This window comes from Aplidium turbinatum, chromosome 5 (genome assembly GCF_918807975.1).
Source record: "Aplidium turbinatum chromosome 5, kaAplTurb1.1, whole genome shotgun sequence".
NCBI classification, from domain to species: Eukaryota; Metazoa; Chordata; class Ascidiacea; order Aplousobranchia; family Polyclinidae; genus Aplidium; species Aplidium turbinatum.
This window is the reverse complement of record NC_137476.1, coordinates 7,979,373-7,991,572: the sequence shown is the minus strand read 5'-3', so window position 1 is coordinate 7,991,572 and position 12,200 is coordinate 7,979,373. Positions and strand designations below refer to the sequence as shown.

Below are 12,200 nucleotides of genomic sequence, written 5' to 3'. Positions count from 1 at the left end.
ACAATGGCACTATGACGTCACTGTCTGCCCCCAGTTTTAACAATCCCATTGTACGTTGTCATGGCCTCTATGTAGTCCGTCTTGGTTTCAGGCGAAAGGAATACAGCCTCTACGCATGAGTGATTTTCGGGCTTGTAACTATAGGCTACTGAGTACGCTGAAAATAAAGCTGGTTCTCTTACCAAAAAAAACATAGATTCTACAATAAGACATGCAATTCCAAAGGGTACATTAACCAACCAGTACTGAAACAGCACAAGTGTTTTTCAAATTCTTTGGGTCAATAGACTGACATCACAAGTTCAGAGCAAACATACTAGTGTTCTTCAAGAATGGACTAGCTTAATTTATAGGCTAATTATTTGCTCTTTACTAGTGCACCAGTCCAATGCATGTCGTAAATGCTTACAGATGACATTGACAATAAGTTTTTGTGCTCAGTCTAAAAAAGCAGCCAACATTCTAGACTAGTCCCAGTTTGATTGATTGATTGAATCTTTATCCTCGGACTGGGAAAGTCCGAAGATTTTGTTTTGGAAATGCTCTCAGAGCGCACCAAATTGGAAGTGTTTTTTAAAATTTTCTGGGGGAGGCCCCCCAGACCCCCCGCTGGAAGTGTTGCCTTCGGCAACACGCCTTCGGGCTTCGCCCGACGGTTACGCCCCTCGTGTCTACTACCTTGCTGCACCATATTTCCAAGTTGCTTTCCCAATGGTTTAAGCCACCGAACGTCACTGCCATATAGCCTATACTCGAGTATAGGTCGAGATGTTCGCAAGTGATTTTCCCTTTGACAAAACAATGCGTTCTGCTGAATCACAGTGGAAAAATCTCGTTGAAAATAGCCTGTCTAATTTAGCTGGTTTACTTAATAATCCCATGGATAGTTACGTGATTATTCCAGCAGTGTAAGTTACTCTACGATCTACTTTGAAATTTCCATACCGTATGTCAATGCCAATACCTAGAATCCTAGATGAACCATCGAATCTTAGTGTCGGGAATAAGCTGTTCGACTTATACACGGGAGAAGGAAATATCATCGATTTTCAGCTCAAAAGTTAGGGTTTGACTTCTACACTAGATCGACCTATACTCGAGTAGCCTATATACGGTAGTGCAGGAGTGTAGGCTATATAGATGAGTGTATGTTGGTGAATGATGAGTGTATGAGATGTATAAATTTTTACAATACATCAACACAGTGCTTATTGAAGCAAAACACAAATGACAGTTTAGAAATTTAAATGATTTTTTTTCTTCAAGCTGTATTCACGTAATTGTTCGTTGTGTCGTAGTTTCAACTCGATAAAGTTTGCTAAAATCGTTTTCATGTTTGAAGTCACAAAAAATCTAACGGACGTTGGTAACTTGTGAAATGAGAATAAACATTCAACCTCGCATTTGCTTTTTTGCTACCACCTGTTTTGACTTTGAAGTTGCTCCTCACGCGCGGGAAGATAAACAGTGTGTGACTTTGAGCGTGCGTGCCGTGCGCATCTCAGTAGTAATTTACGTGCCAGAGAAAGCCATGTGATCAGCTGCTGTTTTAGCGGGCAAGAGCAACGTAGGCTTTTTCGCTTTCGGCATTCTTTAAGTCAGTTTAAATCAGTGGTTCTTAAACTTTTTTGTATGTTTTACCCTTTTAACAAAGATGCTTATCATACTTACCCCTAATATGTAAAATGGCGCTCATTGATTAAAAAGCAAAAAAAAAAAAATTTGCCTACATCAGTTATATTTAATGCGACAGATGCGCTTGCTTTTTGGAAACGAGTTGTTCAATGTTTGGTAAAGTAGTGCACAATGAATATCAGATTCAACATTAAGTTGGTTTCTTGCTTTAGATTTGATAGTAAGCAATGCAGAGAAGCCGCATTCGCATAGGTAAGTTGAAGAAAATGGAACCAGAAGATTCAGAGCTTGAATGCCTATCCTTGGATAGTAATGTTGCATTTTAAGCCAAAACTTCTCTAGGTTGCAAGAGTGAAACTCATCTTTTGCAAAAGGATCGTTTGTTAATTCTATAAATTCTTCTTGGATTATTGCTTCAGGAACTTGGGTTGCTTCAGCAAAAAACATTATTTTTTGCTCGTTGCTTTTTCTGTTCTGTTAACTGATGTGGATTTTGATTGGTAGCTCATTTACCCCCAGGGGCAAATTTACCCCAATTCAAGAAATGCTGGTTAAATGATCTAAATCTCTTGATCGCGAAGTATTTTATCTTTGAAACACCACTTGTAATAGCCATTTTTGTTGCCCCTCAACCATAAATTTATGGGGGGCATCGGCCCCCCGGAAGTCGGCGCGTATGAGTCAAACGTTTCACTAAGCTTTTTTCGTTAGATTTGTATTTGCGTGTCATGTGAGCAAAAGTGATGAAGAGCAAGTAGGTTCATTGTCTTCAGTCTCACTCATAGAATTTTCGGTTTTCTTACTGAATCGGCCATTTTGGTCATTGACGTCATCAGACGATGTGACGTTGCACAAAAAAGCGCAACTACTTTTGGGAAGAAGGAAAAGGGTGAAAAATCGCGGAATAAGTGATGAAGTGGAATGGATATGATATAGATTTTAAAACGTTCATAGTGCCTTCACCAAATGTGCTGCAGTTTTCTCATTTCTGATCAGATTTTAACAATTTTACTATCGCTGGAAAGCAGGATACTGCATCTACCCGATTATTGGTTGCAAGTTCAGGTTCCCTAGGCCTTTTCTTACTGTAATACCAAAACTTAGCCTACCGTACTCCTAATCTAATTTTGTAACCAACCTTGCCTTATCAATATTACTCAGAGATCAAAGCCAGTCATTGTGAGGTAAGACTTGTACTAAATTGCGTTGATTAGTGTAGGAGTAGGTACTGGTACTCCTATCCATTCTTAGCGAAGAATTCACCTTTGTTACGCTGTTAGCTAAGGGAACCTCTCAAGTACATGTAGGTCATGTCAAAAAAGTCACATCTTCTAATTGGCAGTAAAATTACGTTTCGCTGGAGTCTGAAATCAAAAATTAAATCAATTCTCATTGGCTTATTACATCACTCTCAGAAACCATTTTTTCAAGACAACTTTTCACTTTCATTTTACCACGCTGAAGAGATCGAAAGATCGAAACACTGGCCGCTGTCCGTAGTTATCTTTTAATAATGTCTTTTTAGACATTATTTTTAAACAAATAAAAAAAGAGTCAAAAGTCATGTAAATTTCACTCTGTGTGGAGCTACATGTACTTCAGAGGTTAACTGTTATTTCTTTATTCACTTATCCTACTTGTGTTTACTTTTAGCATGAATAAGTTTATTAGTGAAAGTGACGCTGAAGAAAAACGCAAAAAACGACAAGAAGAATGGGAACGTGTACGGAAACCTGAAGATCCAAAAGGTAAGATATCTTTTATTTTGTTAGCAAACATCAAGAAAAGTATAATGTTGTGTGAGATTATGTTGCTAGAAGGCCATTTGGATCAGAAATGGATTACATTTTGGTTATATGAGACTATTAATATAGGTAGGTAATTAGGTATAGTCCATGCGTGTATTTGCGACCATTTTTTTCAAGGACCTCAGAAAATTGGGCATCACTAAAAAGCAGAAATGCAGAAACTTCCCTGGCTTAAAATGGCGCATTGTCTGCAGAAGCAAAGAATTAATGCTGATGTATTAAAGGCTGAAATCCGATGTAGCCACTGTAAAAAAGGGAAAAATTCGGTCTTGGCATCTATATTGTACAACAATATCCGCCCCGATAGCTCAATTGGTTAGCGCGTCACTTCTGGAACGAAGAAGCTTCAAGATCAAGCGGCGCTGGTTCGACTCTCGGGGTGTGCGCTTGAGCAACGCACGTTAAGAACTGCTCTCCATTCAGCGGCATCTAATGGATGGAATAGTTCCCCGGCAACAAGACTTCAACAATCGGAAACTTCACTCTGTCAATCTCGGTGACCGGGCCTGCGTCAGTGATTCAAAGCCTCTACAAGTATGCGAAACTGCCAGGATTAAGCTCTGCAAGAAGCTTTCCCAGTCCGAGGATAAAGATTCAATCAATCAATCAACACAGCAATGAAATCATGTAAAAATAACTATAAACTGTTTTATGGCTTTATAGATTCATTTAGGCCAGGGGTGACGAACCTTTTTGCTGTCGCGGGCCACTTTGTCAATTACACATGAGTTATCGGGCCACACAACTTTTTAATCGTCAAAATTCCATGACGTCATAGATTGGAATCGATCAAAATTGGTGAATAGTGTTTTCACACCTTTACCTTATAGCTTTCCTATTTTCTAACTTTAAACCCTGAAAGTTAGTGTTTAGGGCAGTGGTTGCCAACATTTTTTATCCGGTGGACCCTTTTAGTCGATATTCAAATCTAAATCCCCTATAAATTTAGTTTGTTAAAAACTCGTTTACATTAATATTTTAATCTAAGTTTTGGAAGATAAACTAAATTTTCACTAGTAATAAGCTTTTTAGCTGGCAATATTCCTTTTCAAACTAAAATACTTTAATTAAAGAAGAACGTAGCTGAAAAGTATTTTATTCAAAGAATGGGCAATAGGCATTCAAAATTCTAAGAGTCAATGCATTTAACAGTCTGTGTGAATCTTGTGATTTTTTTTTTCGATAACTCATGAACGTCGTAGAAGAGTATTGGAAAGAGCACAACGATTATCATTCTACACGTCTAATCTGTTTCTTTGTTTTGTTTTCATTTGCAAGAGTTGAAACACCTGATTCGCATAGATAAGTTAAACGGAAGGATACTTCGAGTAGCTTTCTTTGCCACTTTGGGATAGGAATTAGACATCAATGGCCAAAATCCTGTGATTGATATCTTTCCTGAATAAGTCTCTTGCGCAAGAATCCGTTTTGAGTTCTAAAAATTCATCCTGCAATTTATCGGGAAGTTTTTCCATCAACAATGTGAATGAATTTTGTATTAAATCAACCTCATCGTCATAAATTTCAGGAAAATATCGAATGAATTCCAGTTCTAATTCTAATCCTGTGAGATGTTGCAAAATCAATTCTTTTTCCAACTCTGAAAGAACTTGTTCTTTGCCATCAACAACCAGCACCAATGATAATTCTTTAAATATGGGAACATGTTTAATTGTTCATTCTAACTTTTCTCTTTCAACTATTATCAAGCTTGCTGGTGAAAGCTTCCAAAAGCATTTTTAAGTGCTGAACGGTACTGGTATCTACTCCTGGAAGGGCCACCCAAACCAGGCTGGTCGAAATGTAGAGGCCAGACAAAACGTACTCCCCTCGAGAAGAAAACAGCAGAGCCTTCTAGTACCTTAAAACAATCTCCAAATGACGATGACATAAATCAATCACTCTCTTCCAACCTTCCTTGAACCATCATGGAAGCAGTAGCCTACAGTTTGTAAATTCCCATTGTATCAATATGTCAATGGCTCATCGATACAGATAACCCATGTTGATGAGCAATCTGCTTTAAACAGAGATGGCAATTGAATATATATATACCGTATATTGGCGTTTTTTCCTTGCATTTGTAGATTTAGTTTATTCAATGGACCAAACATATCAACCAAATAAGCAAAGAATCTAATCCATCTGTCATCATTCAGCAATGAAACAAATTTCAATTTTATTTAAAGGTCAAAAAATAATTTAAGCTCGTCTATGAGCTCAAACACTCGTTTGGTTACGTTTCCTCTTAAAAGCCATCTAGTATTTGCGTGAAACAGAAGTAGGCCTACTTGATGGATTGCACCCATGTCAGATTGTCAGTGCACAGTTGCTTAAATAATCGGGAGTTAATCTAATAATAATTTCCTCTTTAACGCTCTAATCTAAGCCAACTTACTAGGCTTAAAAGGTTTACAATCCTAAAACCAAATTCCCCCTGAAAATTGCCAAATTCCCCCCTAGTGGGGAATTCTCCCCCGATTGGGAACCACTGGACTTTAGGGCAAGAAAATAGCAAAGGAAAGGTGTACCACTGAAGGCATAAAACAGCTTTGAGATGTCTTTTGTCTTTAATGCATGAGCGAATGTCAAATTGTTTGCGGGCCGCACAAAATTCTTTGACGGGCCGCATGCGGGCCGCAGGTTCGTCACCTCTGATTTAGGCAATACTTTTCTATAGTTGTGCAATGTGCATTGTAGGCATAACCAGGATTTTATTTTCAAGACAATTCTTCATATTTTCTGATTGATTTTTTGCTTTGGTAAATTATCTTAAAGTGCCTGTTACTCCACTCGGTTTCATTGCTATATGTTGCACAATATGGCATGGACGCCAAGATTGGATTTCTACCTTTTTTACATCAGCAATAATTCTTTACTTCTGCGGACAATGTGCCCATTTACCCTGGAAAATTTCTGCTTGTTAGTAATGCCCCTGAAAATCGTATTATAATAATTTATTTGCATCAGACAAAGCTGTCCATATCCAAAACAAAACAACAAAATAATACACAAACTGCAAATGCACAAATAACGAACAACAACAACGAAATAACATCAAAAAATAACAAAATAATACACAATTATTATATTTGTTAACTTTAGTTAGGCTATATGAATATACTTTTCTTTTATTAGAGAGCTATTTTCTTACTCGCGTGTAATAATTTAGCGGTATTGTTGTGTGTATCAAAATTATAATAGCACATTTTGTGATTGCTCTTTTAATTCCACATTGTGTCCAAACAGGCAAACACCATTCTGGCAGAATAATTTCCGCCTAATAAAATGAACCGTAAAAAATAGTTGGTTAATAATGTGATGACAGTAACAACACGGTGACCCTGATAAAAGCACTTTTTGTTGAAATACTTATTTTAATGCCGCTTGAAAGTCAGGATGTCATTTGTTACTTTCAGAAACGATGGAGTTTTTCTAAAAACGTAATTGAGAACCAGAAAACAAGTCACATAGTTAACATGAAAAGATAAAACTTGTAACACAAGTTGTGTTAATTTTTTTTCCTTTAAATTGTTTTCAATTGCAAAATATTTGCAAATTTGTGAAGTTGAAGCAATTACATTGATGATCACAAATACAGTAATTATGCAGAAAGATCACTCTTAGCTGTTTTTATGCTGATATATGTATATGTTAAGTAGCCCACATCCCCTTCTAAGTGTGTTGTAGAATGTATTTTATAGGCTATTAATAATCCCAGACAATATTCTGATGCAAGAACTTTGTTGCAGTCTTAGAGTTTTGTTGTCTAGGCACATGCTGTTTAATTACATTGATATTGGCTCAGTGGTTGTGTTGTTTTTGCATGCTTTTGTAACAAGCCTTTTGTTATTTTGAATGCAGAAGCACCTGAGGAAGTTTATGATCCACGATCTTTGTATGAACGCTTGCAAGAACAAAAAGATAAAAAACAGTCTGAGTTTGAAGAAGCCCACAAATTCAGTATGCTATTTTTGAGTGTTGACATATATGACTACTAATAGTAATCTTTTCACGGTCTATCTACTACTATTTGGAGAATCCAATTCGGAGACAGCCTTTTTCGGACATTTCTAAAATCTCACAGCGCATCTGTATATTCAAAGGAATTAGCTTATAATAGTCTCGGCAAAAAAATAAAACATTTGTAAAATGGCGTTTCATCATTAGCAATAACAATAGTGGTTGATCAAATGAAGTCTCAGCGAAAATGTATCAACTAAAGTTGCTAGATATCGCTATATAGCTATACCTGCAAAATATCAGCTAATTTACATTTACCTCACTGAAACTTTCTCATTTGCATGGGTATGGGAAGGTAAACACAAAAACTGCCTACCCAAATAATCCCCACAAATTCTTTAAATAAACTGAAGCCGTCGCTGGATTTAAGAAAAAGTTTTTAGTTCAGTCGTGTGTTAATTGTTTTGAAAGTGTGTAGCCTTACAGCAATTCACATGTATTTTCGTCAAGTTTGAAGTCACTCATCATCACCATAGTTTGAAAAAACTGCTTTTTCCTTTTAGAAAATCAATTTCGTGGAGTGGATAAGGATGAGGTAAATTTTTTGGATGAAGTGGCAAAGCAATCCTCACAACTGGAACGGAAGAAAAATGATGAGATAAAGAAAGAATTAGCGGAATTTAAAATATCCTTTGATCGTTCTGACATAAAACTATCATAACAAAACTGTCGCTTTGATATACGATATATGACAAACAAAGTAATGTGAATAAAGTTATAAGAACTGTTATGTAGTTTTTTTTAATAAATTACAATTTGTTCCCTTCAAAGTAGTTCCCCTCCGATTCAATGCCCATTTGCATTCAACCCTGCCATCCCCGGAAACATTTAGCAAATTCATTCTCTTTAAGGTCATTCTGCTCCCCCATCACTGAGATCTTGATTTGTTCTGGAGATAACAAACGAGTTTTTTTGAGAAAAAATTTCAGTCTGACAAAAAGCAAAAAGTCGCACGGTTCCATATCTGGGAAATATGAAGGGCAGGAGAGATATATTCAGGCTACAACTTGTTTTGAACAAGAACTGCCTCACACTGATGGTGTTGTGGGCGAGTGCACTGTCATGGCTCAGAAGCCATGAGTTGTCACTCCATATTGCCTGCTGCGTCGAGCTCGGCGATGAAGGTGAATGAGAACCTGTAGAAAATTAGTAGAAATGTGAATTCACTACTTCACCCTGAGGCACTAATTCATGATGAACCGACTCTTATGGTCCGAAAAATTGGATCAACATGACCTTGCTCTTTAATTTTCACGTGCCTAGATTCCTAGAATCGTATTGGAAAACATATGTATTAATTTGTATTATACCACATATAGTAACTTAACTTATTAAATTTTGAAAGTTTTTTCTTAATGTTATTCTACAAAGCTGTGGCAGAGCGTAATCTTGGTGAACAAGTTAACCCAGAACTGAAGAAAGTACCCAAAACACAAAGCACTGTTTTTGGCAAACGGAAAACGAACCAGTCAGATTTGATAAAAGTGGCAGTTAAAAGAAAAAGGTAAGCTGTAAAGTTTCGATAGAAATAAAAAATTTTCAGAAGAAAAAAAATTGTAAACTTTTTTGTATAACAAATATATTTTGTATAACAAACTATAACAAATATTCCTGGTTCCAGTCATTCTTGCAGTTCGTTTCATATGTTTCTGTCTGCAACTGTATTTAAAATTTTCTTGGTTGTGGCATGAAGTTGATCTTTGACTGAAGCTATCGAAAAAGTGAAATGCTACTTTTTACGTGCACGTTCCCAATAATGTTGCCACAAAAAGCAGTGTGCATAATTTTTATTTCCTTATGACTTGGCCAAAGTATTTTTTTATGATGTGCTTTTTTATCATATAGGTGAGAATTCTGGTTTGATTTATCTTGACCAGCACATCTTCATTAGTTTTTGCCTGATAGAGGAAATTCGCTGGAAAAAGAGTCATGTCTCCGACCTTCTAAATTAAATTTGAAAACAGTGTTGCGTCTTTTACTGCACTTTGGCCTGTTCTGCTTCTGTGGTTAGAACTCATACAAATATGGTATAACACGCCTACCCAGACAGTAAATCAGTCGTTTTTTAGATTACATTACGTCTCCAGACGTTGAATCAATGTAAAAAAACGACTAATTTTCTGTCTGGGTGTCTTCAGGCGATTGTAAAGCGAGAATAAATCTTTGTACTATTAGTGTGTGACACTTACACTTAGCTACTACTAGAAAATAGTTTCTGCCATTTTGAAACAACAGTCCACTACATCGTTTGATGAGTTTTAGCAACTCTAATAGTGCATTTGTTTATTCTCACAACGAATCATGTTTTAAAATTAAATTATCATAAGGCAATAGTTGATGCAGGCCACACAAACATCAGTAATGGTACAAGAAGTTGCAATTAAAAAATGTATAACATTGCTCCATGATGGAACAATGTTATACATTTTTTAATTGTAACTTCTTGTACCATTACTGATGTTTGTGTGAATGTTCGTCAGGACTAGTATCTTTTCTGGCAATACTTCAGCGTACATCTGATGAATGCGAAATTCAAAGCAGAAAGAAAGTAACAGTGAAATCAACGAAGAAATAAAACAACTTGTGTGTTTCTACTTTTGCTTTCGTATACATCAGGCCAACGCTGCAAGCATTGTTACAAAAAATTGAAGTTATTTTAAAATAAACTGTTTCTTTCTTTTTTTTCAGAAACTCCACATCAGATACAAGTATTACTTCTGACAACAATAACAAAGGTGGATATGTTTGTACAGTTACTTAATCTTTACTTTTTGTAATAGTGCGTGCATAAATAACTAAGTATACTGTATGCAGTCACATTTAAGCGACTTTATAACACCAAAACCATCATACCACCAAGTATGGTTGTAAGTGATATAATCAAGACCTGGCTCCGATAAATTTTCTTTAAATTTGCCACTTTGATTTGGTCATAGCACTTTATTCCATTAGGCTACAATTTGAGCATCATATTACATCCTTACAGCTTGCACAGAGGCAGCTTTGATGTGTTGTACTGTACTGTGATAGATATTTTATTATTTTTATAGATGAAGCAGACATGAAAACATCAACAGAGCGACTTGAAAACAAAATTGCAAATGTTCACTCGAATACCGAACTGGCTAGTAGTGATAGGGTGGTTTACCCTTCAGCTAGGAAGTGCGTGGGGGTGCTCCCTGGAATCGGAAGCTACAGTGATGATAGTGAGTCCAGCTCAGTGGATATAGACTCCGATAGCGAGGAGTCCGAAGAGCTTCCTTAGCTCACAGGAGGAGCACTTCACTCTTGGAAATATTCTTATCAACATGGGCGGTGGTTGGAGGAAACTTTTAAGCCATGGAGGAACAGAAGATTTTCGAGTTCGGACATAAATTTCAGTGTTGCTAATTCAATATTTGGTCATCAATCGTATGCAGAACAAGGGATATAAGAATATTTAGTGCTTGTTATCAGGACGACATTTATTTGTTGTAGCAAATGGACCTGTGGCATCGAACCCACTCTAAGTCTAAGTGTTTTTTGTTTTTATTGAAAAATATAAGATATTATTGTACTTGTTTGTACACTGTACACTTAGCTACTAGGTTACAACCATAGCGACCTGTCTATGCAGTCCATAATAACATGTAAGCTTTAAAATTGACTGAAGGCTGATCTGCTCTTCTTGATAGCAGTCAGAGTACACTTGCTAAATATGGTCGTATTGTGGGTTTAGACAAATTTCGTGTAACCGTTAGCATACAATTATAAAACTGATTATTAAGCTATTGGCAATTCTGCTAGAAATGAAAAACATCTGGTAACACTGATAGCATGGAACGATTTGTCGTTTTTAGTGACCCCAGTGGTTTTGCAATTTAGCTACCAAATGGACGTTATGGACATATTCAAGAATGGTAAGAAAAGCTTTGCTTTGCCTATGATAAATCTTTTTTCTGTTGTGTTGCAGTAGGCCACGCGGAATGTTAAAATCTACGTTTGTGACAAAAATGTTGAAAACTTGATGGAGATAATTGCTTTAATAAATAAAATCACTTCATACTGTTACTTTCAGGTTGGTTAAAGATTGGACAGGGTTTTTTGTTTTGCTGTATTTCACGGATGGCAAGGCACATCCTCAGCTGGTTTTGTTTTGAATCTTTGTCCTCGAACTGACAAAGCCTTGATAGGTTATTCCTGGTAGTTTCGCATACTTGTTGTAGAGGCTCTTGACGCAACGGCCCTTATTTTGCATACTTGTAGAGGCTTGACAAGTTCCATTGCCAGGACATAAAAACCCTTGCAGCTTATCTCCAGAACTGGCGACTAAAACTCAGCGAAATCAAAACTGTGGCAACAGCTTTCCACCTCCACAATAGGAAAGCTGATCGTGAGCTAGATGTTTAGAACAATGAAAAACCTCTGTACTGCCTAGAACCAAGGTATCCTGGGGTGACACTAGACAGATCGCTCGCATACCTACCGTCACCATTTGGTGTCACTGCGCACGAAACTGACATCCCGCGCTACTCAAGCGCCTGGCAGGCTTCAGCTGGGGGCGAGGGCTGACACTTTGCGTATAGCAGCTTTGCCCTTGTCCACAACATCGACACTGCGCACAGTGACCGGATGCCTGCGTCCTACAACATTAAACAATCTCTCCATTCTCGCTATCATCCAACCTGCTGAGCTTCGTCGCGAAGAAGGCACTGGAGCCTAACCATCTTCTCCACCACAAGATCTCTGCTCCTC

At 37.1% G+C, this 12,200-nt stretch overlaps 1 protein-coding gene across 1 annotated transcript; it reads left to right on the top strand.

Annotated features, from left to right (window-relative positions):
• The first annotated feature begins 2,584 nt into the window (after nucleotides 1-2,584).
• LOC145770534 (PSME3-interacting protein-like) lies at nucleotides 2,585-11,508 on the top strand. Its single transcript, XM_082582207.1, has 7 exons — nucleotides 2,585-2,819; nucleotides 3,289-3,383; nucleotides 7,308-7,406; nucleotides 7,970-8,092; nucleotides 8,835-8,970; nucleotides 10,155-10,201; nucleotides 10,517-11,508. The coding sequence occupies exons 2-7, from the start codon at nucleotides 3,290-3,292 to the stop codon at nucleotides 10,729-10,731; spliced, it is 714 nt and encodes a 237-aa protein (XP_082438333.1). The 5' UTR covers nucleotides 2,585-2,819; nucleotide 3,289; the 3' UTR covers nucleotides 10,732-11,508.
• Nucleotides 11,509-12,200: the final 692 nt, after the last annotated feature.